The sequence below is a fragment of the Mus musculus genome, chromosome 7 (assembly GCF_000001635.26).
Source record: "Mus musculus strain C57BL/6J chromosome 7, GRCm38.p6 C57BL/6J".
Lineage (NCBI taxonomy): Eukaryota > Metazoa > Chordata > Mammalia > Rodentia > Muridae > Mus > Mus musculus.
The window spans coordinates 128,380,889-128,406,231 of record NC_000073.6 but is presented as its reverse complement, the minus strand read 5'-3'; the positions used below and the strand labels follow the sequence as shown (position 1 = coordinate 128,406,231).

At 47.7% G+C, this 25,343-nt stretch overlaps 1 protein-coding gene across 4 annotated transcripts in view; it reads left to right on the top strand.

The window, feature by feature from the left end:
• Rgs10 (regulator of G-protein signalling 10) overlaps positions 1-25,343 on the top strand; it is a 45,886-nt gene that overhangs the window by 13,275 nt on the left and 7,268 nt on the right. For all 4 annotated transcript variants that reach the window (XM_017312270.2, XM_006508139.3, XM_030242942.1 and 1 more), the window contains 3 exons: positions 1,755-1,873; positions 2,976-3,062; positions 17,125-17,268. In XM_017312270.2, the coding sequence (XP_017167759.2) occupies positions 1,755-1,873; positions 2,976-3,062; positions 17,125-17,268 (350 nt within the window). The remainder of the gene's footprint in view (positions 1-1,754; positions 1,874-2,975; positions 3,063-17,124; positions 17,269-25,343) is intronic.

The window sequence follows — 25,343 nt, the reverse complement described above, 5'->3', positions numbered from 1 at the left end:
TATTTTCAGTGATTAATATAATTTTTTTTCCAATCATGCTTTAAAAATGATTCGCTTTTTGGTCTCTTAATTTTCTCCTAGATTCAAGCTTTTTTTATTTATTTTTTTATTTATTTTTTAATGGAACCTTGTCTTTAGCGTTTAGGACAAAAAAGCCAATTGTGGAAAAAAGTACTAGCTGTCAATACGGTTCCCTTGGTGGGTCATTGTTTGTGGAAGAGGGGAGAGAGACTGTCACAGTGTGTAGCCAGCTCTCTGATGGACCTCCTATTTTGTTCCCTGATGGACACACGATAATTATACATATTTGTTAGATACGGTGGGGGGCATTTAAGTGTATATTATTATATAAGGATTAGGTCAGAGTAGTTGTCGTATCTATCACTTCAGAGTCTTCTTATTTCTTTGTGCTGGGAGTGTGCAAAATCCTCCTACCTGCTGTGGAGAAATGCAGAGTTTGTGCATCTATCTTGAATGCTTAGGTAAGCCCCGCCTCAGAGGGTTTTCTCTCAGCTGCACACACAGATTTTACTCAAGACCTTGTAGCTCAAACCCGTCAAGTAGGTTTTGAACTTGGACTCAGCCAAAGTGACATGCCAGTGCAAGTCCGGCTGCCCCCCCCCCCCTTTTATGGTAAAGAGGATTTTAAGTATCAAGCCTGTTGATGTAAGATGTCTCCTGTAGTCACCCTTTCACCCAGTGTAGCAGCAGATCAGTGACATTTAACTTTGTCACCATCCATCCATCCATCCATTCATCCACAGGCAGGGTCTCATGTTTCTCAAGCTGGTTTTGAACTTCCTGTGTAGCCAAGATTGACTGAACTCCTGATCTCTTACCTCCCGAGTGCGAGGACCCCAGGCAGTGCTACCTTGGCTGCTTTTGTGCAGTTCTGAGGCCGGAACCCAGACGAGCACTCTCCCAACAGAGCCTCATCCCTGGCTGTATTTTTTTTTAAGGATAAGACATTTAAAAAACAAAAAAAAAAAAAAAACGATGAACCAAACTACGTAAAAGCTGGATAAGTAACAGTGTTGGCAAACCACACTGGAGGTGCGAATGAGAGTAAAGATGGAGACCTCTGATGCTTTATTTAAAATGCTGACGTTTGTTTGTCTTTATCCTGGGACTCAGGATAGAACCCAGGGCTCAGCGCATGCGAGACAAACACCCCGCCCCCCCATGCCCCGAGCCCCAGTATGTACATTAATTTGTATCATATGAAGACACTTATCTACATGCTTGCGTATCTTCACAGCTCTTGGTGTGATCGCCCTCATTCTGGCCTTGCCTCACACGCTTGCTTATGTGCTGCACAGGCCAAAGAAGCTGCTCTATAGGGGCTTTCAGATCCATGGAGGCACCATAACTGTGCAAAAGGGCAGGGGGAAAGAGTGGATGCTGGGTCGGGGAGGTCGATGGAAGGTGGGTTGCAGAGAGACTCAAGGGCCAAGGGACAAACTGGGACATAGCAGAAATGGCAAGGCCCTCCGTTGGTGTGTTTGTTTGTTTGTTTTGTTGTTTTTGTTTTTTGTTTTTGTCTGGACAATGGAGGGAATAGTGACTCCCACCTCAGTAGACTCGGTGTTGTGACAGGCCCTAGCACATGCTGGTTTGGTGCCGATGGTGGTGGTGACCTTAGCCATGCAGAGTTACAGTAATTTCCTCACATACACTGTCTGCATGGGACAGAGTCCTTGGGTGGTGACACTGTCTGGTGTCACTGGTGACACTGTCTAAACTGTGTTTTGCAGATATCCATGACGGAGATGGGAGCTCAAGCAGCGGCCACCAGAGCCTTAAGAGCACAGCCAAGTGGGCATCCTCCCTGGAGAATCTTCTGGAAGACCCAGAAGGGGTGCAGAGATTCAGGGTTCGCCTTTTCATTGTTCATTAGAGCTGACACAATAGGAAAAGTTTTGACGTCTGTATGATGGGAGATGGCGGTGTGGGGACCAGGGCAGTGTTTAATACTGACTATCCTGGCTACAGACTAAGAACCATTCATCTGTCATGGCCGTCTTGGACTCCCACTAAGGGACATGGAGCTTATCTCTGTTTTCCCTGTAGTTAGTGGAGAGGAGATAAGGGTGATGGGGGGGATGCCTTACCAAAATGGGGTTTAGAGGGAGGGGTTTCAGTGCTGGCAAGGATGATCTGGGACTTTGGGGTAAAGGTTTGTTCTTTCCGGTCTCAGAGTCTCTTTGAACGTATCACTGGTGAGAGAGGTTGGATGGTAACTGACAGAGTGAAGCCGGGGAAGCCCAAAGGAGAGCTGATGGACAGGAACGAGTTAATGCCACCAAGAAATGGCTTTTCCTGCCAGCATAAGTCCTGCTGCCCATGGCGGGTCACACGTGAACCCCATACTGACCCTGCAACCTGGCTTTTTAAGTGATAGGGCAAGGTGCTGCCGGTCCTCATGGAGACCCCAGGGTGGGAAGTAGAGCTGTGAGCATTGTCTGGATGCCAGTGAGGTTTGAACGCAGCTGTAGAGCTGACCATGTGCTGACTCCTCAACCAGCAGTCCCAGGAAAGCACACCTCCAACTTAAAATGGTCTCCATCACCATGATTTGGACAGGACTTAATATGTTTTCTTTTCTTTTGTTTAAAAAAAAAGGGGGGGGCCTGGCTTTGGAGGAATGCACTTTGTTTAAACAGTGTCTGGAAGGGGCTGATATATCTTCCACTTTAATTTACTTTTTGGTAATTTATTGTCAGCTCAGAAATGCAAGTAGATTCCCGCTTCATTTTTATTGTGTCTTGCAATGTCAAAACCATTAAGGTGAAATGCGTAAGAAATACTTGCTTCAACATTAAACACGTTCTTTGTTTTTCCGGGTGGAGTTTTTTTTCAAGGGCTGACTAATCCAGGCTCCTCCGTCCACTTTCGCCAAGTCATCTTCTAAAGGAAACGTATCTTGTCTCAGTGTTGAACACAGTATGACTCCCTCTCCCCCTTTTTATCTACAGGAGTTTCTGAAGAAGGAATTCAGCGAAGAGAATGTCTTGTTTTGGCTAGCGTGTGAAGATTTCAAGAAAACGGAGGACAGGAAGCAGGTACCTCTCTGCCTTCTGTTTTCCTGATGGATTTTTTCCCCCTCATTGCTCCACCTCAGACACCTGTTGCCTAGATTTGGGGGGTGCCCAGATCATTCTCACTGGTACCAGACTCCAGGGAAGATTTAAATTTTTCAATGGGTACCTTGTGTTGACCAAATATTAATATTTTATTTTAAAAAAGGGCAAGTTAGCCATTTTAAAAGAGAGCTGTCCAAGAGGCCAGCATTCAGAAGGAACATAAACATTTTTCATCTGTAGTTTGTCATTGTGTGGGCTACTTTCTTTATAAATAAGTCACAAGAGTGTCTGTCTCCTCTGCATGACACCGGTGTTGTCAGGTGTGAGTCACAAGATTAGTGGACGTATGTGTGGCCCTGAAAGCCCATGGTTCATCAGACAGACTGCCAGTAGCTGATAGGCGTTCCCTGTAAAGAGTTTGTAACTCCTCCCAGGAGGCGTTTGTCTTTGGTCAGAGGTGGACTTCCGTCTCCATGCAGCCAACGAAGGGGGTTATGAGACAGGTGAGCTGGATGGGTTTCCGATGTTAACTCCTTGTCTTTCCAAGGCCCGTGAAAGAGTGTGAGTTCTGGCCAAGGATGTTGGAAGTGAGGGGAAGGGGTTGAGCAGAGGCTGCCCTGCCCTGTTTCCAGTGCCTGCACTGCTCACAGAGGGACCCGAGAGCCAGGCTTCCTGTGCTCAGCATCTGCCTTTGACTCACTTCCAGGAGGCCACTAGGCCTCAGCTCTACCACCCTTGTACTTCTGTCCCTGGTACCTGGGGGACCCCTCTTCCTATAGAGTCTTCTCCTATGATTAGACATTCTGATCCTTCTTTTATCCCTTTTCATGCTTGGTATCAGGCAAGCACCTTACCACTGAGGCGTGGGCCCAGCCCTCATTGCACTGTCTTTTGAGACAGGGTCTCACTAACTGTCCAGGTTGGCCTTGAATTCACTCCTGGCAGTCCACTGAATCTGAGTAGCTGCTATTACAGGCCTGTGCCTGTAATTCTAAAGTGAAGCCACCTAATTTGTCAATATTTGAACTAACTTTAGTTTATAACCTTTCTTTCTTAGTTACTGTTCTATTGTTGTGAAGAGACACCATGACCAAGGCAACTTTTAAAAGAAGAAAAGCATTAAATGAGGGCTTGCTTACAGTTTCAGAGGGTTAGTATATGATCATCGTGGCAGGGAGCATGATGGCAGGCCTAGAGCTGGATCTCTCTCTCTCTCTCTCTCTCTCTCTCTCTCTCACACACACACACACACACACACACACACACACAGACAGGAAAGAGAGAACACCATGAGTAGATATGAAGCTGCTCTTGGCATGGGCTTTTGAAACCCACAACAAGGCCACACCTCCTAATCCTTCCCGAACAGTTCTACCAACTGGGAACTAGGCATTCAAACAAATGAGCTTATGGAGGCCACTCTTATTCAAACCCCCATGCTTGCCTCCAAACAGAGCATCTCCCCACACAGATGTTGCTTGCTGGCTGTCAGGTTTGGAGGTACTTTTTCTAAAAGCTGGAATCCCCAGGGCCAGCAGCCATTTTAATGGCTTGCATGTTTGCAGACAACAGCCTGGAAAAGTGCACCTTGCTGCTCTCTTTTAAGGTTCTTTAGGATGGAGCCGTCTGTGGCCTTCCTCTTCAGAGTGGGCAAGAAGAGCTTCTGAAATGGGTTTCTCTGGCTTGAGTCTCCAAGGCTGGTCCAGCTCTTCTAGGGATGATTGCATCTCTCTGCCATTTTCTGCCCAGGGGAAGGGACTTAGTGGGGGAAGAGTGGAAAGTTGTACCAGCATTGGACAGGTAGGATTCAGGGGTAAGGTCCCCTGGGAAGGAGAACACACCACCTCTGTCCCCAGCACTGAAGACAGGCCTGGGAGAAGCTCAGCTGTACTCTGGCCTTGAGCATCTGGTGTGACCAGCATCACACCATGAACGTCTAGCCCAGAGTCAGGTGGCCACGCAGACGTCCTTCATTTGCCTTGTTCTTTGAAGGTCAGGGGTGGGAAGGACCCACAAGAGAACAAATCTATCCTTGTGGCTCAGACAGGAAGTAGAGCTCCTGGGCAGAGTGGAGCTTAAACAGTGCTCTGGAGGCACCCAGCCATCTTCCTGCACCACAGACCCTGTGTGTCTATTCCCCTGAAGTGCCCAGTCCATGTAGGGTGCCAGGGATTGTGAAAAGCCCCAGAGACACCCACCTCATGGACAGACCAGAGGAGCTTCTTTAGAGTACAAAGCTCTGCGAGCGACTGTGATGCGTGTAGATGTGGGAAGTGTGGAGCCTGAGGACACTCGGGCAGTGGAGGTCACTGAGGTCGACTGGGAAATGAGTTGTAGCCTGAAACCAGCAATGGCGGCTGGGAGAAGGGAAGCAGTGATTCTAGAAGTAGGAACAGAACTCGGGAAGAGCAGAGAGCAGGGTGGAAGGGCCCTGGTGGCTAGAGAGCTGCTGGGATGGGTTTGAAGCTAAGGATAGACGAGGCCAAATCTGGGAATGTGTGTGTCATGGCAAGGAGGGGACTTTGCACCCTGGCCCTGGAACATCCCTATAGGACCTTAATGTTCTATGTGGCAGAGGTAGTGTTGGGTGGCACTGCCCTGTTGGAGTGATTTCCTGTTTGGAGGTCTAGAATCAGCAGTCCCTCTCTTCACCCCCCTGCTCAACACCTATCCCAGGGCATCTGGAAGGCTTGTGTCTGTGAGTCTGGATCATACTGAGCAGTGTAATGAATGCTGTATTGATTCTCTGTTCCGTCTAAGGCACAAAGATGCTTGTCTCAAACTCTCCATCTAGCTAGACTGCCATCTTATGAGTTTTTCTCACTGCTCTTATCTTCTAAGCTCCAACAGACCAACTCACCAAGCTTTGCACACTCAGTAGCTTTTATAGCCCAAAGTTGTAACCTCAGGCTTCACCAACCACACCAAGTTCGGGAAATAATGACTCTGAGACTGAATTATCATGAATAATTGCCTAGGCCAAAAGCTAGGGCTTGCTAATCAACCAGCTTGTAAGTCAGGTGTCCTGTTTATTCCATTCTCAGTCTTGCCATGTCGGGGTTACCTCTCCTCTGGTTCATGCAACGTCTCCATCACCTTTTAGGGAGAATCCCTCGTTCTCCCGACTCTTTCCCAGAAATCCTTTCTCCATCCTGGAACTTCAGTGTCCCTGTTTCCCGCCTAAGCTCATACATAGGTCATCAGCCTTTTTTTGGGCAGGTGAAGCTGCCACACATTGTACAAAAGATTCCCTCTACACAAAGTTCCAAGGCTTTCTACAGTCCTTCTCAGAACTACATGGTCAGGAGTGTCATGGGAAGACTTCACTCCTGGAATCAATTTCTATGCTAGTTAGGGTGACTGTAGCTTTAATGAAACAAAAGCAACGTGGACAGCAAAGGTTTTATTTGGTTTACACTTCCACATCACAATCTACTCTTGAAGGAAGTCAAGACAGGAACTCAAACGGGGCAGGAACCTGGAAGCAGAAGCTGATGCAGAGGCCGTGAAGGAGCGCTACTTATTGGGTTGCTCAGCATGGCTCTTGTTTTTTTTTTTTTTTTAAATAGGTTTTTTTTTTGTATTTTTTTTATTTATTGATTGATTATATTAAGTACACTGTAGCTGTCTTCAGACACTCCAGAAGAGGGAATCAGATCTCATTATAGATGGTTGTGAGCCACCATGTGGTTGCTGGGATTTGAACTCCGGACCTTCGGAAGAGCAGTCGGGTGCTCTTACCCACTGAGCCATCTCACCAGCCCATGGCTCTTGTTTTAATAGTACCCAGGACCACCAGCCCAGGAGCTGCAGCACCCATAATAGATGGGCTGGTCCTTCCCACATCAATCATTAATAAGAAAACTAAGGCTGTCTATAGCCTAATCTTATGGAAGCATTTTATCAATGGAGGATTCCTCCTCTCAGATGATTCTAACATCTGTCAAGTTGACATAAAACTAGCCAGCACAATGCTGCCGGGGAGGGTGGTGTCATTGGTGATACCAGCATGTCTGGGTCTTGGTCTGGGTCACAGCTTTGAGCTTTCACACTGCTATGTGTGATTTGCAAGGTCAACGGCAGCCGATGTTAGGCTACTGCACTTTAGTTACATAAACATGCAGAGCCAACCTCTGGGCCCACAGGCTCAACTGGGGCCAGCTTCTGGGGAGGTAAAACTAGGCAGTCAGCTCTGAGTTACTAGTTTCCAGAAGTGGGGGAGGAGGCAGGCCCTGCAGAAGGCACCTAACTGAATTTCACAATCAAACTTACCACATCTGTCCCAAAGGGAGCGTGGGAGGCTCTATCGCTATCTGCAGTCAATTGAGGCAGCTGTGAGCCTGATGCAAATCGGGCTTTCAAACCTCTGCTAGTTTAAGGACAACTGGTCAATTTTTTTTCTATGTCTTTCTGGCATGTGCACGTCTGTGCTTGCATGTGCACAAGCTCACACTTGTGTTGTGCATGTGTGCATGGGCTTTTTTGTATGTGTGTGAGTACATGTATGAAAGTGCTCATAGTACATGTCTGAACACGCATGTGGAGGCCTGAGGCCGACATGAAGCTATCATTTTCCATCCCCCTTCCATTTCAGTCACTGAGACAGGGTCTCTCAGTCAAGCCCAGAGCTTATTCATGTGGCTGGTCTCACTAGCCAGCTTGCACTGTCTCCCCTTTCCCAGGCTGAAATTGCAGGTAAAGCCACCATACGTAATTTCTAGGGAGCCAGACTCTGCTGCTCGCTCACTGTGTGGCGCTCACTCTGTGGTGTTGGCTTCACCTCCGAGCCTCACACTCACTGACTCTCACTGACTCTCACCTGAGCCTCACACTCACTGACTCTCACCTGAGCCTCACGCTCACTGACTCTGAGCATCTTGTATAACATTCTTCTCCATCTTAGGAAGGTACTTTGTCTTTCTGTCTCGTATGCCCATGAGTCCAGGCATCGTTGTCTTTCTTCCTCTCCATAGTATCCAAACATCTAGATCTGTGCCAGGGACACAGTTTGTTTCTTCCCCTGTGTGGGATGATGGTGTGCCCTCCAGTTAGGCTGGACTCTCACCTTCTGAAACCCTGGACATGACGATGGGCCTGTAAGATAGGAATACTTTCCAGCTTGCTGGGGCTTTTCTTCTTAGAAGTCTCAAAAGATAGAGCAGCCCCGAGTCTTGATCGTCTCCCACTGTCGCCCTGTGACTACTGGGCAAAGCAGGGCCATGACTTAGGAAGGTCTAGCATTGCACATATGAAACGAATGCTGGGGACTTTGGGAAACAGGGAAAATGACACTTCCTACCTCCGGTCCTCAGACTCTCTTGTTTCTTATACCTTCCTTTTGTCAGCACTCAGCACATTCCATTTCTCTGTGGTTTAAAACCTTTCTCTCATGTGCCTTTCCCTCCCTATGAGTTATCATGTGAGGTATTTTAGCTTTTAGGGTAATTCGACATTTATGCCTTATAAAACCACAGAGACAGGCTGGAGAGCTGGCTCAGCAGTTCAAAGCCCAGTGCTCTTCCAGAGGACTTAAATTTGGTTTTCAGGTGGCTCACAACCTCCTGTAACTCTAGTTACAGGGCATGTGATACCTCTGGCTTCTGTGGGTACCCACATATATCTGTACATCTCCCTAACATATGTATATTATAAAAATAAAAATAAATCTTAAAGAACAGAGAAAGCTCCAATAAGGTATTTATTTTTTAGCTAACCCTGAGTTCATTTGTTCATTCATTCATTTATTCATTCATTCATTCATCCATCTTCTCATTTCTCATTCACCTCATGTACACTGAGCCTGTTTACTATGTGGCAAGAATTGAAAAGGACTTGGCCTCTTGTACAGATCTTTGCAGACCACATCAAGAATGGGACAGGGAGGTGGGTGGGGTAGGAACTGCTTTCACAGTGTTCACAGCTCTGAGAGCGCTTTAGGCCAGCATTTAAATATGATAGTACCTTGTATTTTAGTAGTATTTAAAGCTTAGAGTCATGAGAGTCTATGGTATTGATTTTGGGGGGCTGGTGGGGCTATATTTTACTTACTACTACATCTCATAACTGGGTCGATTTCTTAAGTGCTTTTTAAAAGAGTTGAAAATGTTCCTTCAAAGCAGTTTGTGCTCTGTGAGTGAGTGTATTGCACAGGAAAGGCATATTGCCTTCCCGCCCCCCCCCCCCAGCTCCCCTCCAGAGCTCAGGTGCCATCTAGCGTGGGTATTATCTTTCTGACTACAGCCTGTGGTATGAAGTTTTAATCCATTTAATCCATTTTCATCATGGGAGTGGCAGGGTCCACACTGAACCTTAGGAACCTGCTGTGATCTTGGCCCTTGTGCTCACTGTCCCATGCCTCTGCGTCTCCCTTTGTGAGCTGCAGGATGGAATTTCAGGGTAGAGGCCTGGTGGAGCACAGTCAGTGTTTTAATAAAGCACCAGCTGCCCCTCTCAGCCTCCCTCCTTCCCTCCCTCCCTTCCTCCCTCCTCCCTTTCTTCTGCTGGAGACAGGATCTTATGTGGTGGTGGTGGTGGTGTGCAAGACACGTATGTGGGATCAGCAGAGAATGGCGGGTGTCTGGGTCTGTCTCTCTCCACCTCATTCCCTTGAAATGGGGACTCTTGCTGAACCTGGAGCTCACTGTTCTCCAGCTAGGCTCACTAGACAGCAAATCCCAGCATTCTCCTAAGACAAGCTCTTGCTCTAATGCCCATGCTAACCTTGAACTCTTGGCCTCAGGTGATCCTCCTTCCTGCAGATGCCTGCAGCCATAACCAGCTGCGTGCGTGTGCGTGTGCGTGTGTATGTGTGTTTCCTGTGATGGCCCCTCTCCCTTGAATTGAGCTCTTTTTTTTTTTTAAGATTTATTTATTTTTATTATATATAATTACACTGTAGCTGTCTTCAGACACTCCAGAAGGGGGAGTCAGATCTCATTATGGATGGTTGTGAGCCACCATGTGGTTGCTGGGATTTGAACTTCGGACCTTCGGAAGAGCAGTCGGGTGCTCTTACCCACTGAGCCATCTCACCAGCCCTTGAATTGAGCTCTTAATTGTAATTTTTTTTCTTTCCTCCCTTTTCATCTCATTGGCTTTTGGTTCCTACTTTTTTTTTTTTAAAGACTTATTTTATTTATTTTATATATATGAGTACACAGTCTGAAGAAGATGCACCAGAAGAGGTCGTCAGATCCCATTACAGATGATTGTGAGCCACCATGTGGTTGCTGGGAATTGAACTCAGGACCTCTGGAAGAGCAGTCCATGTTCTTAACCACTGAGCTATCTCTCCAGCCCCTGGTTCCTACATCTATCTATCTATCTATCTATCTATCTATCTATCTATCTATCTATCTATCTATCTATCTCTATCTATCTATCTATCTATCTATCTATCTATCTATCTATCTATCTATTTTAAAAGATTCCAACTTATCTTTAGATGCTCTTTTGGTCTTTTCTTGGTTTTCTGTTTTGTTTTGTTTTGTTTTGTTTTGTTTTTTTTCCTACAAACTTCCTAGCCTGCAATCCGGATTGTTCATAAACTGGACACATTTTCCTCCACTTGTCGGGAGGGCCTTGCTGGTGGTTTGTATTTAGAACTCATCTTGGCAACCCCCCCCCCCCCCCCCCCCGGAGGCTCTTGCTTTCATTGCTCTGGAGCCTCATCAATCAATCAATCAATCAATCAATCAGTCAACCAATCAATCAATCAATCAATCAATTTATTTATTTATTTTGGAGCTGAGGACCCAGGCACTCTACTACCTAGCTAACCCCCAAATCTAGTCTTTAACATTATTAGATTTACTCATTTATTTTCTCTGCGAATGTTTTGTGTTCACCTATTCATGTGAGTCACGTGTATGCTTGCTGGCTGTGGAGGTCAGAAGAGGACATCAGATCTCTCCCCAGGAACCAGAATTACAGATGATTTTGAGCCACCTTGTGGGTGATGGGAATTGAACCTGGAAGAGCAACAGGTGCTCTTACTTGCTGACTCATCTTTCCAGCGGGAGGAGAGGCTTTAAAGAAGATTTATTTATTTGTATTTTATGTGTATGAGTGTGTGCCTGTATGTTTGTGCATCATGTGCATGCCTGCTGCTCATGGAAGCCAAGAGAGGATGTCAAATCCCTGAATAGGGCATTAAAATTAGTTGTGAGCTTCCATGTAGCATTACAGTGTATTTTTATTTATGTGTGTGGATTTGTGTCTATGAGACCAATGCTTTGTGTGTGTGTCCATGGAGGCCAGAAGTGGGCATTGGGTCCCTGGAGCTCAAGTTCCAAGTGCTGTGAGCCACCCAACATGGGTGCTGGGATCCAGATTCCAGTCCTGTGAAGGAGCAAGAACACTTTTTTTTTTTTTTTGGTAGTGGTGGTGTGGGGTGATGAGAAAGCCTTACCATGTAGCCCTGGCTGTCCTAGGACTCACTTTGTAGACCAGGTTGGCCTTAAATTCACAAAGATTGACCTGCCTTTACTTCCCAAGTGTTGGATTTAAAGGCATGTACCACCACACCTGGATATTAGGAGACTCTTAACTGCAGAACTATTTAATAAAAAATATTTTATTTGTGCGAGTGTGTGCGAGTGTATGTCTGTGTGTGTCTGTGTATGTCTGTGTGTGTGTGTGTGTGTCTGTGTGTGGTGTGTGTGTGTCTGTGTGTGTGTGTGTGTGTGTGTGTGTGTGTGTGTGGTGTGTGTGTGTGTGTGTGGTGTGTGTGTGTGTGTCTGTGTATGAATGCAGATGTGGCTGTACAGGTACTGCAACACATGTGTGGAAATCAGAGAACACGTTGTGGGAGAGACACACTCACACACCTCACTACCACTTGGGAAAGGCTAGGGTAACTCAGTTGCTCAGGGTTGGGGTGGGCGCTAAGCACACAGTTTCCCCCCTGTTTACTTCCTTCAGCGGAGGTGCCCAGACTCCCAACTCTTCCTGGACATGTCTCTTCCACCCCTTCTCCAGGCTTGTTTGGGTGCCCAGGCTTGTCCCTCCTGCTACTACTCCAATTACTCTCCTTTTTCCTGGCCTAGTTCTGGAAGGTATCTTGTATCATTTAAAACTTTTAAAGTTACATTTATTTCAGTGCAGTGTGGAGGTCAGAGGATAGCTTGTGGAAGTCAGCTCTCACCATCTACCACGTGGGTCCTGGGGGTAGGTGGGGTCAAACGCAGGTCACCAGGCTTGGTAACAAGTGCTTTTATCTGCTGCGCTCTCTTACCCACGCCCTTCTATTTATTTGATGTCCCTGCTCCATCCTCTTTATGAAACAAATATGCATGCAGTTCATATACAGTCATGTCCTATTTTTCTGTGTTTTCTCTTGGGTCCACCTCTGGTGGAGGAGTGGGATAGAGAGGATAGAGAGGATGATAGGGAGGATAGAGAGGATGATGGAGAGGATAGAGAGGATGATAGAGAGGATAGAGAGGATGATAGAGAGGATAGAGAGGATAGAGAGGATGATAGAGAGGATAGAGGTGCTGATGGGAGATGTGTTCCAGAGTCAGGCATGCCGCAAATAGGGTGTGGGCCATATGCAGAGATGCTGCAGGGACTTGAAGCTCCACCTTCCTAGAGGAAAGACTAGAGGAGCCCTGGACAGGTGACCTTCCCTTCTTTTGATGTCTCTGGGACTCCCTACCTGTGTTGCCAATGGTCAGTTGACTCATGAGCCAGTAGCTTAGGAGACTGTTAGGCTGCGTGGTAGTTATATGAGAGTAGTTACAGCATCCGGGGCAGGACTCAAATTTAGGGAATGTCTAGGACACAGGCCGTGCTGAAGGCGAACGGCAGAATCTGAGGCTCTCCTGGTGAGGGAGCAGGGTGAAGGAAGAAGGCAGGTGTTACCCAGGACTGGAGCCAGAGACCCCTGGAGGGGCTTAGTAACCAGAAGCCGCCAGGAGCCCCCAGGCAACATGGCCTAGCCTGTGGGATTCAGCTGAGAGGTGGAGAGCAGAGCGGGTGGGAGGAGCTCCCGTCTACTCTTGAGCTGTGTCTGTAGAAATTGGGAGTGAGGAGGCTGATTGCCACGAGGAAGTGAAGTGAAAGCTTTTATGGTGGCTGAGCATCAGCGTGGGCCCTAAGTGTGTGTGTGTGTGTGTGTGTCTGAGAGAGAGAGAGAGAGAGAGAGAGAGAGAGAGACCACACTGCACCTTCCTGAGCACTGGACAACTGATGACTTTGCTGTTCTGAGCAGACCGGTGTCTGGGGCTCTGAGCAAAGTGAATTCACTTCTCTTAAACCTGCGCTGGTTGGGAGCAGGGTTTCAGGCTGACTTCCTACCCAGTGTGGGTGCAAACCAGGCTTCATAGCACCTGCAGGAAGGGCCCTGACCTGTGCCTGGAAGGAGCCGAGACCGGATACATCTATCTGTCTGTCTCAGGGAAGGGAGGGCTGTGGTGGAGGCAGTGGCTAGGTGCATATGCCAGCACTTTCACACACTCAGAACTGACTCCACCAAGGGAGCTAGTCTGTTCTTATTCTTACAGCGGCGGCGGCGGCTAGAACAGGGTTAACAAAACTCTGGAAAATTCTACCAGAATAGCTCAAGCGAGCAGTTCTTCTTTTCTGTTCAAGTCTCGGCCTGGACACCAGGCCTTCCCGTGACTGGCCTGTGGTCAGCTGTCTCAGGGTTTCCCTTTTCGGTCACACTTCCTATCCTAGCGCAGATAAGCCTGCTCACTCATTCTCCTGTACCCACTGGGTCAGCCCAGGGGCGCACCCTGTCCTCAGTGGCTGGGGAAGGACAGCTGATTCGAGAGGGCTGGTTGATAGTGCCCCCTCCCCCCACACCTGCTTCCTCTCCCTTGGGCCACCTGCCCCCACATATGGAGCCTCAAGCTGCTCACTTCTGTGTCTCATTTTCAGAACTCCCCCAAGAGAGCCTGAGTTCATGGGAGCCATGTGTGTGCATGCGTGCATGGCAGAACAGCTGTGTGGATGTCTTAGGAGGGGAGACCTGCAGACTGTTGCACGCAGTTCGCTCATCTGGCCAACTGAAATTCTACTTTCATGAAGTAACTTTAAAACAGGAAGTGGGTTTCCAAAAATGTTCCCTTCTGACAGAATGGGGATGGTGGAAGACACTCATGGCTCTGTGGAACTGGTGGGTCTTTGAGAGACATGAAGTTCCAAACTGCTCTTCCGGGGCAGGCCTCATGATGGTCCCCAGACCTTCCCCAGGAATAGTCGTATTTATCTCAAGAGGCTCCCATGTCTTTGAGTTTGACATAAACGAATTGCTCCTGCAGGCAGGAAGAACAGACACAAGGCTTTGAGCGCTGTCCCCGCTTTGGGCACTGTTCCTATATCAGCAGAGACAGAGTCAGGCCTCAGCCTCATAGGGTCTTTAGCTTTCTGGTCTCTGGCTTGAAACGAGCGCTTTTCTTCTCTTTAAGCACGGCTAATTGAAAACGTCCAGGGATTTCCCTAAGAGCAGAAGTTTTCAGAGCCGGGTGTTCTCCCAGTGAAGTTCTGCAAGTGTCCTCTTAGGCTGAGAGCCTCTCTGGGAGAAAAAAAGTGTTATCTTAGGGTCTCCTGACCTCCCCCACCTCCTCCACACACTTCAGCTGTGTGAAAGGCATCTCTTCATTGCCTTGCTCTGTGGGGTTGGAGGGGGGTCTGAGGCTTGAGGTTCACACAGGAGCTATCTCTGCTGCCACAGATGGCCCCATTCTCTTCAAGAAGAGGGAGGGAAGTTCTGGTGGAGAGTGCTGAGACTGCAGCCCTGCCCACCACAACTCTGAAGACTTTAAATAAAGCTGGCTTCTGCCATCAGGGAAGGTCATAGCCCTGTCACGGTTCTTAATTGCTCCTACCATCAGGCCATGTCACGGCCCTGCCACAGCTCTCAGTGTAATGAGACTGCAGGTGAGTGAACATCTTGTCAGCCCTTGTCTCCAAGATTCCCAGTGGGGCTGCGCTGGGGACTTTTGGCATACAGTGAGTGTTTTTCTCTGCATCACTTACACTTACTGTGTGAAAACTTCTTCCACTGGAAGACAGATAAGCCATCTATCCTAGAGAGCTCAGGGTGCCTTGTGGGACCAGAGTAGGGCTGAAGTTTGGAGTCAGACAGTCTTGGTGTCACCTGTTCTGGCCCTGGTCCTCATCAGGAAACCAGCATTAACAGGGGAGAAAGACCAAGAGGTTAAGGGAAGGGAAGCAGGCTTAGCATGTCCATGGCACAGCAGGCGCTGGTGGCAATGCATGTACATATGGGTAGTTTCATGAGACTTTATTTGACCTGGTGAAACACACATAATTAAAAACCTTTGGAGTGTCTCCATGGCACCGAATGTATTCACAATGCTGTGCAGGCACGACCACTTACCGGATCCCAAATCTTCTCAACACTCCAAAGAGAACCCCCATCCATGCCTCTGCCCCAGGCATTTCCAGGAATTCCTAGTCAAGGAATTGAAATAAAGGTGCACAAAGACTGGAAAGTAGCAAGGTAACGGTGCTGGAGAGATGGCTCAGTGGTTAGGAGCACTGACTGCTCTTCCAGAGGTCCTGGGTTCAATTCTCAACATGGTGGCTCACAACCGTCTGTAGTGGGGATCCGATGCCCTCTTCTGGTGTGTCTGAAGACAGTGACAGTGTACATCAATCAATCAATCAATCAATCAATCAATCAATCTTTAAAAAAAAAAGGAGAAGCAGGGAAAGTATTCAAAAACCTAGCCACCCTAGTATAGCTCAAAAGAAAGACACTGTCAAGAGGAACAACAGAGGCCAGGCATGGTGGCACAAGAATTTAATCCCAGCACTCAGGAAGCAGAGGAAGGTGGATCTCTGTGAGTGTGAGGCCAGCCTGGTCTCCATAGCGAGTTCCAGGACAGCCAGAGCTACAGAGTGAGACCCTATCTTAAAAACATACAATGACTGACAGCGGGCCACACGAGTATGGGTACACGCAGGGGCCCCAGCTTACTGCCTGAGACTACTTTGATGGGGTTCTGAGGAAGGAGGGGGTGTTTACTAAGGGCCATGCCATGGGTGACTCTCTATTTTAACTGACACGTCTAAGATAGAAATTTTACTGTGCATATGTCCCTTCTCACAATGCATCTGCTTTGAATCACCTGCACACTCAGTGGTACACAGGTGTAAGATGGTAAATAGAGAGATGCTCTCTAAAAATTCACTTAGAGGACACAGTTTGTCTTATTGCCCAACCACCCAAAACTAGTTCAGGTCAGGTTGGCCCCCTACCAGTGTACCTCGTTCTGACTGGAGTATGAGTGGACAGAAACAAGAGCAAGCTTGGTGGCTGTTAAGGGAAGGAGACATTTAGTCCACTGTTGGCAGTCTGTGTAGCTGGACACTGGCGGGGATCCTAGGTCTCTAGGTGCAGTGTTAGGAGAGGATGCATGTGCACACAGCACCTGCAGGTGAAAGTCCTAGATTGCCAGTGCATTGTTGGAAGAAGGCTGTGTGCACATCCCAAGCTGTGTGAAGTCCCAGGCTGCTCAGCTGCCCCTGTGCTTGCCCAGCTCAGCTGCCCCTGTGTTTGCCCTCTTCCTCCCTATCCCCAGTTCTCCCCCGCCCCCCCCCCCCCCCCCAGTCTCGAGCAACCACTAATCTTTCTGTTCCAGGGCACCTGCACATTCCTGTGAACAGCATGATACCGTATGCAGCCTCATGTAGCTTAACAGTCCCGAGGCTCATTTAAGTTTTAGCATTGACCAGTGAGTTTCAGTCCGCTGCAGGACAGGGTAACATCCCCATGAGCTCTGAACTGGGAGGGGTCGCATGGTGACCCCGGGTCATGCTGGATTGCCACTTTCATTGTTTCTGAACGGTCAGGGTAGCAATTTTGTTTCAGAAGACTTGGCCTCAGAAGCTCTATTAGGTGTGGGGGCAGGCCAGGCGTTTGTGGGCCTTCTCAGGGAGCTTGGCTCCGGAGGCTGCAATAGCTCCCAGCTGCAGCTCTTCCAGGGCCGGTTGGAGGGTGGAGCTGGCTTTAGGCCAGGAAAGGCTGTGCTGGTGGATAACAGTCCAGCTTCTCTGCCTCCTCCAGATGCAGGAAAAGGCCAAGGAGATCTACATGACCTTCCTGTCCAATAAGGCCTCTTCACAAGTCAACGTGGAGGGGCAGTCTCGGCTCACTGAAAAGATTCTGGAAGAGCCACACCCTCTGATGTTCCAAAAGCTCCAGGACCAGGTAATGTGACCTCCTTGCCTGTGCCTTAATCTGAAAAGCCATCCATGTTCTCCCCAGGCCTGGGAGAATTCTTCAGGGAGCTGCTACATTCCCCAGGAAGAACCTCATCCCGCTGTGCAGGCCAAGGCTACTGAGGGGCTCTCATTGACGAAGGCTGAGGAACCCCAGGTTCTGAACTTGGACTATGTTGACTCTTATTCTATGCACCGTTCGAACTACTGGGGTTCGTAGCCATTTCCACCCAGATGGGATGGGAGGCTGGGTCTGTCTGAGGGATGCAGGTTACAGCAACATGGTGATCATGAAGGAATGGTTGGTTAGGGAGCCTACAGATAGTTACAGGGAATCCAACACTGGCTTTGTTAAAATGAACAGACTCTCTCACTGCCAGTGGCCCAACGCTGTAAGTAAATTTATAATGTGGTCCCTCAGCCATAACAACCAAGCGAAAATTTTGCAGTCTACTCCACTTAGAACCAGAAGAGGTAAGTTTAACAACGGACACGTTAAAGAGGTAAGCCTTAAGTTTTCTGGCAGAATGTCTTATGAGGAATATTCAATAAATGTCACTAGACAAAAGGGACATGACCTGATATTCAGACCTGAATTTGTAAATGTGTGCGCACATCTGCACTCCTGTTAAATGTGAGATGGGCTCTGGGTCAAGCTTGTGCCTCTGCTGGGAAGGCAGGCTGAGGCTAAGAGACTACTCATGTTGAGGTAACGTGGAACAGCTGTTGAAGGTTCTGGGAGTGGCTGTGAGGATTCAGAGTAGCAGCAAAGCTGGAGGTGCTTTTGTTTTGTTGTTGTTGGTTTTTTTTTTTTATTTCCTCTTTTATTTTTTTTATACTTTTTATTAGGTATTTTTCTCATTTACATTTCCAATGCTATCCCAAAAGTCCCCCATACCCTCTCACCCACTCCCCTTCCCACCCACTCCCCCACTTTTTGGCCCTGACGTTCCCTTGTACTGGGGCATATAAAGTTTGCAAGTCCAATGGGCCTCTCTTTCCAGTGACGGCCGACTAGGCCATCTTTTGATACATATGCAGCTAGAGTCAAGAGTTCCGGGGTACTGGTTAGTTCATAATGTTCTACCTATAGGGTTGCAGATCCCTTTAGCTCCTTGGGTACTTTCTCTAGCTCCTCCATTGGGGGCCCTGTGATCCATCCAATAGCTGACTGTGAGCATCCACTTCTGTGTTTGCTAGGCCCCGGCCTAGTCTCACAAGAGACAGCTATATCTGGGTCCTTTCAGCAAAATCTTGCTAGTATATGCAATGGTGTCAGCATTTGGAAGCTGATTATGGGATGGAACCCTGGATATGGCAGGCTCTAGATGGTCCATCCTTTTGATACAGCTCCAAACTTTGTCTCTGTAACTCCTTCCATGGGTGTTTTGTTCCCAATTCTAAGAAGGGGCAAAGTGTCCACACTTTAGTCTTCGCTCTTCTTGAGTTTCATGTGTTTAGCAAATTGTATCTTATATCTTGGGTATCCTAAGTTTTTGGGCTAATATCCACTTATCAGTGAGTACATATTGTGTGAGTTCCTTTGTGATTGAGTTACCTCACTCAGGATGATACCCTCCAGGTCCATCCATTTGCCTAGGAATTTCATAAATTCATTCTTTTTAATAGCTGAGTAGTACTCCATTGTATAAATGTACCACATTTTCTGTATCCATTCCTCTGTTGAGGGGCATCTGGGTTCTTTCCAGCTTCTGGCTATTATAAATAAGGCTGCTATGAACATAGTGGAGCATGTGTCCTTCTTACTGGTTGGAACATCTTCTGGATATATGCCCAGGAGAGGTATTGCAGAATCCTCTGATAGTACTATATCCAGTTTTCTGAGGAACCACCAGACTGATTTCCAGAGTGGTTGTACAAGCTTGCAATCCCACCAACAATGGAGGAGTGTTCTTCTTTCTCCACATCCTCGCCAGCATCTGCTGTCACCTGAATTTTTGATCTTAGCCATTCTGACTGGTGTGAGGTGGAATCTCAGGGTTGTTTTGATTTGCATTTCTCTGATGATTAAGGATGCTGAACATTTTTTCAGGTGCTTCTCAGCCATTCGGTTTTCCTTAGGTGAGAATTCTTCGTTTAGCTCTGAGCCCCATTTTTTAATGGGGTTATTTGATTTTCTGGAGTCCACCTTCTTGAGTTCTTTATATATATTGGATATTAGTCCCCTATCTGATTTAGGATAGGTAAAGATCCTTTCCCAATCTTTTGGTGGCCTTTTTGTCTTATTGACGGTGTCTTTTGCTTTGCAGAAGCTTTGCAGTTTCATGAGGTCCCATTTGTCAATTCTCGATCTTACAGCACAAGCCATTGCTGTTCTATTCAGGAATTTTTCCCCTGTGCCCATATCTTCGAGGGTTTTCCCTACTTTCTCCTCAATAAGTTTTAGTGTCTCTGGTTTTATGTGGAGTTCCTTAATCCACTTAGATTTGACCTTAGTACAAGGAGATAGGAATGGATCAATTCGCATTCTTCCACATGATAACCACCAGTTGTGCCAGCACCATTTGTTGAAGATGCTGTCTTTTTTCCACTGGATGGTTTAGCTCCCTTGTCGAAGATCAAGTGACCATAGGTGTGTGGGTTCATTTCTGGTTCTTCAATTCTATTCCATTGGTCTACTTGTCTGTCGCTATACCAGTACCATACAGTTTTTATCACAATTTCTCTGTAGTACAGCTTTAGGTCAGGCATGGTGATTCCACCAGATGTTCTTTTATCCTTGAGAAGAGTTTTTGCTATCCTAGGTTTTTTGTTATTCCAGATGAATTTGCCGATTGCCCTTTCTAATTCGTTGAAGAATTGAATTGGAATTTTGATGGGGATTGCATTGAATCTGTAGATTGCTTTTGGCAAGATAGCCATTTTTACTATATTGATCCTGCCAATCCATGAGCATGGGAGATCTTTCCATCTTCTGAGATCTTCTATAATTTCTTTCTTCAGAGACTTAAAGTTCTTATCATACAGATCTTTCACTTCCTTAGTTAGAGTCATGCCAAGGTATTTTATATTATTTGTGACTATTGAGAAGGGTGTTGTTTCCCAACATCAAAGTAAATGGTGAGAAGCTGGAAGCAATCCCACTAAAATCAGGGACTAGACAAGGCTGCCCACTTTCTCCCTACCTATTCAACATAGTACTTGAAGTCCTAGCCAGAGCAATTCGACAACAAAAGGAGATCAAGGGGATACAAATTGGAAAAGATGGAGTCAAAATATCACTTTTTGCAGATGATATGTTAGTATATATAAGTGACCCTAAAAATTCCACCAGAGAACTCCTAAACCTGATAAACAGCTTCGGTGAAGTAGCTGGATATAAAATTAACTCAAACAAGTCAATGGCCTTTCTTTACACAAAGAAGAAACAGGCTGGAGGTGCTTTTGTACGGACACTCAAAGATCTTCCTCACTTCCTCACTGCCTGCCCCGAGGCGACCATTCACACCGAGGCCCACTCCCAAGACTAACTTCTCAGAACTGTAGGCCATACATGGTACGGAAACACTTCCCTGTGTTCTTAGGGAAGGCTGGCTTTGCAGGGCTCAGGCTGTACACCGTGGAGACTGTACTGTCTGTGTGTTGGCTGAGCTTTTGCTTTCGAGGGGGGGGCTTTTTGATCACCGGGTTCATAGAACCTAGAACAGCTTTTCTGAACCTGTGGGCTAAGACCCCTTTGGGGATCGCAATCAGATATCCTGTATATCAGATATTTATGTTATGATTTATAACAGTAGCAAAATTACACTTATGAAGTAGTAACGGAATAATTTTATAGTTGAAGGTCACCACAACCCGGGGAACTGTATGGAAAGGTCGCAAGCCTTAGGAGGTTGAGAACTGCTGGGCTACAGGATGTCCCAGCATCCAAGAGGCCCCATCTTGCTCCTCATCTGATAGAAAATAAAACACGAGCATGAGTACTTTAAGAACAGTTTCGAACCGACACAGCGGGGAATGTCGATCCCACGTAAATTCTGAGTAAAATGTGGGGGTTGAGGGGGCTCTGCCTGGGTCTCTGGGGAGACATATCAAGGGCCTTATGCCGGAGTGACTGAGTGATAGGCATAGATTTGGGAGAGAGAGGAAGAAAGAAAAGGCAATTTTTTTTTTGAGACTGTAGACTCATGGGCACATCCGTCTATTTTGGCCCTCAGGATCTTCTAAAAGGCTTTCATGGATGCTTTGAAGTCCCTGCATCTGGTGTTGAGAGGTTGGCCAGATACTAGGTTCTAGGTTCTCTGCAGTAACATTGGCCAATGCCCAGCTGTCCTGAGAACTGTTGTCTCACTTGGCATGTCTTATCCTGGTTTTGTTGACCACAGAAACGCGGCTCAAGGAGTCGTGGTGGCTCCTTAGTTAAAGTCACTCAGAAAAACCATGGACACACTGTATCCTTTATAGCCTTCATCCATCTTCCTCCTCAAGAGCAGTTTCTCTCTGCTGGGCACAGGCCATGATACCCTTGGGGCAGAGGGAGTACAGAGATCACGGAGACACTGACACTTGCTCTGTGGGGTTACAGAGACCAAGGTGGGAATGAGCTGAGAGAGCCTGGTAGGACTTCACACAGTGGCTTGCATGCAGTGCCAAAGATCCCCACAAGACATCAAAACAGAGGCATCTGCTATGGTTTGTACATAGCCTAGACAAGTGTCTGCTGGGGCGGATGGATGGCTGGCACAGAAAGGAGACAGATACACAGCAGGCAGGATGAGGGTTTTTGTTTTGTTTGTTTGTTTTTTTTTTTTTTTTTTGAGTGACACCGTAGTTGTTATTCTGAGACATTGTCTGGCCTCAAACTCCAACTCCATTCCTCTGCCTCCCAAATGCTGAGGTCACAGGTGTGTGCCACCACACCTGGCTGAGTGACAAAAGTTTTAAAAATACTTTTAATCTACCTGGTAGTAAAAGGCGCTTGGAAACGAAAATCTACTGAAGGCCCGCCCCCGTGATTTCACCTGGAGATAGCCACTAGGGCAACATTCCATCTCTGCCTGCCCATCTTTTGTGTTCTATAAATACCACGTGTGACCCACACTCATCACCAATGCGGTTCAGAGTTTGACTGTAAAGGAAGTGCTTTTATATCCTGTTGTGAAGCTCTGTTCAGACAGTCAGACAGACAGACGGGGTGGGGGTGGGGGGGAGAGAGAGAGAGAGAGAGAGAGAGAGAGAGAGAGAGAGAGAGAGAGAAAGAGAGAGAGAGAAACAGAAACTGCCCTCCTAAGGTATAGGTGGGTGAAGGAGAAAAATCTGCAACCATTGGTCTCTCTGGAGACTGGATGCAGGGACTGTTGTGATACACACAGCATGTGCTAAAGATCTATCAAGTAGTGTTAGCTGGTGTATAACCTACACATCTTCCCACAAGGTTCCTCTGTAGATGACCTACCCTGACATAGTACCGTGTCTGTAGTTACATCGTATTTCTTAGGAAACTGTGACAGGGAAGGGAAGCTCTGTATACGGTCAGCTTTTCCCCCCTATGGCTGTGCAACACGGCTGACTTATGCAGTGCTTGCTGGTCTCCTGGAGGTGGGCGACATGGTGAAGGCACCTGGTTTTGGCTTCACGTTGGAAACCTCTGTCTGTCAGGGGCTTAGACACAAAGGGGCTCAGCATCACCTGCAGTCCTGGCTCCCACAAAGCTCCTCTGAGGGCCCTGCTTTTTTAAGTGAGGGACGTTAAATTAATGAGAAACAAGGATGGAGGCCCCAAGATTTAAAAAAAAAAGTTTTTGTTCATTTCCTTACTTATTTTGTGTGTGCATGCATGCTTGTGTGTGTGAGTGTGTGTGTGTATGTGTGTGTGAGTGTGGGCATGTGTGCGTGTGTGTGATGTACCTGTGTATGTGTTGCATATAGAGGCCAGAGGTCGACACTGTGTGCTTTCCTCAATTGCTTCTCACCTCATTTTTTGGAAGAGTCTCTCTCATTGGCCCAGAGCTCATGGGTTTGACCAGACTGTCTGGCCAGGGATCTCCTACCTTGACTTCTCCAGAGCTGGGTTACAGACATGTGTCATTGTGCCAAACTTTTATGTGGGTGCTGGGAATCGGAACTCAGGTCCTCGCACTTGTCCAGCAGCCACTTTGTTGACTGAGCCTACCCGCACCCTCCCCCATCCCCCAGTTCTAAGTCCAAGGTCTCATTGAGCCTCATTCACAGCTCCAGCTTCACCATGACTACCAGGTGGCTTATGGTAGACCTACCTGAATAGGCTACTAACTTCTGCTTTCGGCCGTCATCACCAGAAAAGCTTTGGTTGGCCAGCCACTCATAATGTGGCCTTATTCTGCTGTGCTAGGGGAAGCTGATGGGGCAGCAGGGCTTTTGTGGGATGACGTAGCGGGAGCCAAAAGCACAGCAAACCTCCTTGAGCTCAGATTAGATGGCCTCACATCCTTACACCCTTAAAAGAGCTCCTTAGGTTCTTCACTCAGGTTCTGCTAACCCTCCGTGTGTACACTGGTCTAGCAGGTTCTTTAGTTCAGAGCAGATCTGAAGTGAAGTACCAACAGGGGGCTGGCTGGATGGCAGAAAGCAGGGAGGGAGAGACAACGGTACTGAAACTTAACCACAGCACAGTGATCTGGGGCTGAAACACGCGGGGCCTATGTTCTCACACACGGCAGTATAGGCTTCTCTGTACGACAGGATGCTAACTTGATTGGTGAGCTAACAACACTCCCAAGACATCAAGCAAAAACCAGAGATGGTCAGTATAAGGAGTGAAGGGTGCCCTGTGCGTGTTAGCAAGCACGTTAGCAAAAGCTTATCGCTCTTATCTAGGAAGGTTCCCCCACTCCGCCCCCTGTGAAATAAGGGGAGAGATGATTTCCTGATTTAATTTGTAAGTTCGGCTTGTCTGTATGCCCAGTGGTGACTCAGGAGAGGTGGAGGTTGTACTGTGTGCATCTCTTGGGCACTGTAGTCTAGAGTTGGAGGCTGAGCTGCGCAGGAAGCAATGAGGGAGGCAGGAGCAGGAAGGAAGGTGGCTCCTTTCAGTCACCTCAGTGACAATGCTAAGAGCTATTTGTGCTGCAAGGAAGCCAGCTCCTGTGCAGCCCCAAGGACAGAGATAAACGCTAAGAAGGGAACACAAGAGCCGAGAGATGAGTGTAGAGCATCCCGGAGGGACTCCTAGGGCTCTCTGGGTCCCTAGGACCCAGAGAAAAACAGAAGGTGTTGGGAGAGGACACTTGGGAGGCAGGGTGTTCCAGGAGAGGCTAATGTAAAGGCAGGCGCTGCTGTGTGTCAGGAGGTTCAGTGTCCCTACTAAGTGATCCGTAGGGGAGCTTGTTGGATCCTTGGGACTGTGGCGCCAGTTTTGAAGTTTAGTGTGTTTGTTTGTTTTTGTTTTTTGAGACACTCTGTAGACCAGGCTGGCCTGGAACTCAGAGATCTGCCTGCCTCTGCCACCCAAGTGCTGGCATGTGCCACTATTGCTTGGCTAAAGCTTAGCTTTTTATCAGGTAGGTCGGTTGCACTAGTAGGTTTGATCTTGAAAGTTGGGCCGCTTGTCCCTGATGCCCAGCCCTGGCTATCCTACCCTTTCCTGGCTGGGCTAGAGAGAACAGATGACTCAGTGAGGAACCACCTCAATCAGAGGGTCAACGTTGGCCTTGGCTTTCTAACCATGACTTTTCATTGGCCCTTGGCCTGAGTGCTAGCCCTCCACCCCATCCCTGTCTCAGCCTGTCACTTCCTGGATGTTGGAGTCATGGTTATGACCACTGTGTGGTAAATTGGCTCTTGGCATCAGAAGAGGGAAGTTGGGGCTTAGAGCCTCATCCTGCCTCAGACCCCACATGGGCTGTTTCTTAGTGTGGCCCTAGGTTCACCCCAGCTCCCCTGTTTTTCTACACAGGACCTGAGTCTGAGCTTTCCTGCATCACCACGGTCCCTCTGTCTAGGCTGTGCTTGGCAATCAGATCCAGGGTATAGCCCATCTCTGGCTTATGGGTCCCGCTGACATTCGCTTCCAAAGGATCAAAGGCAGTCTAGAAATCAGCAGTTTCCAGGGAGGTTTCCTCACATC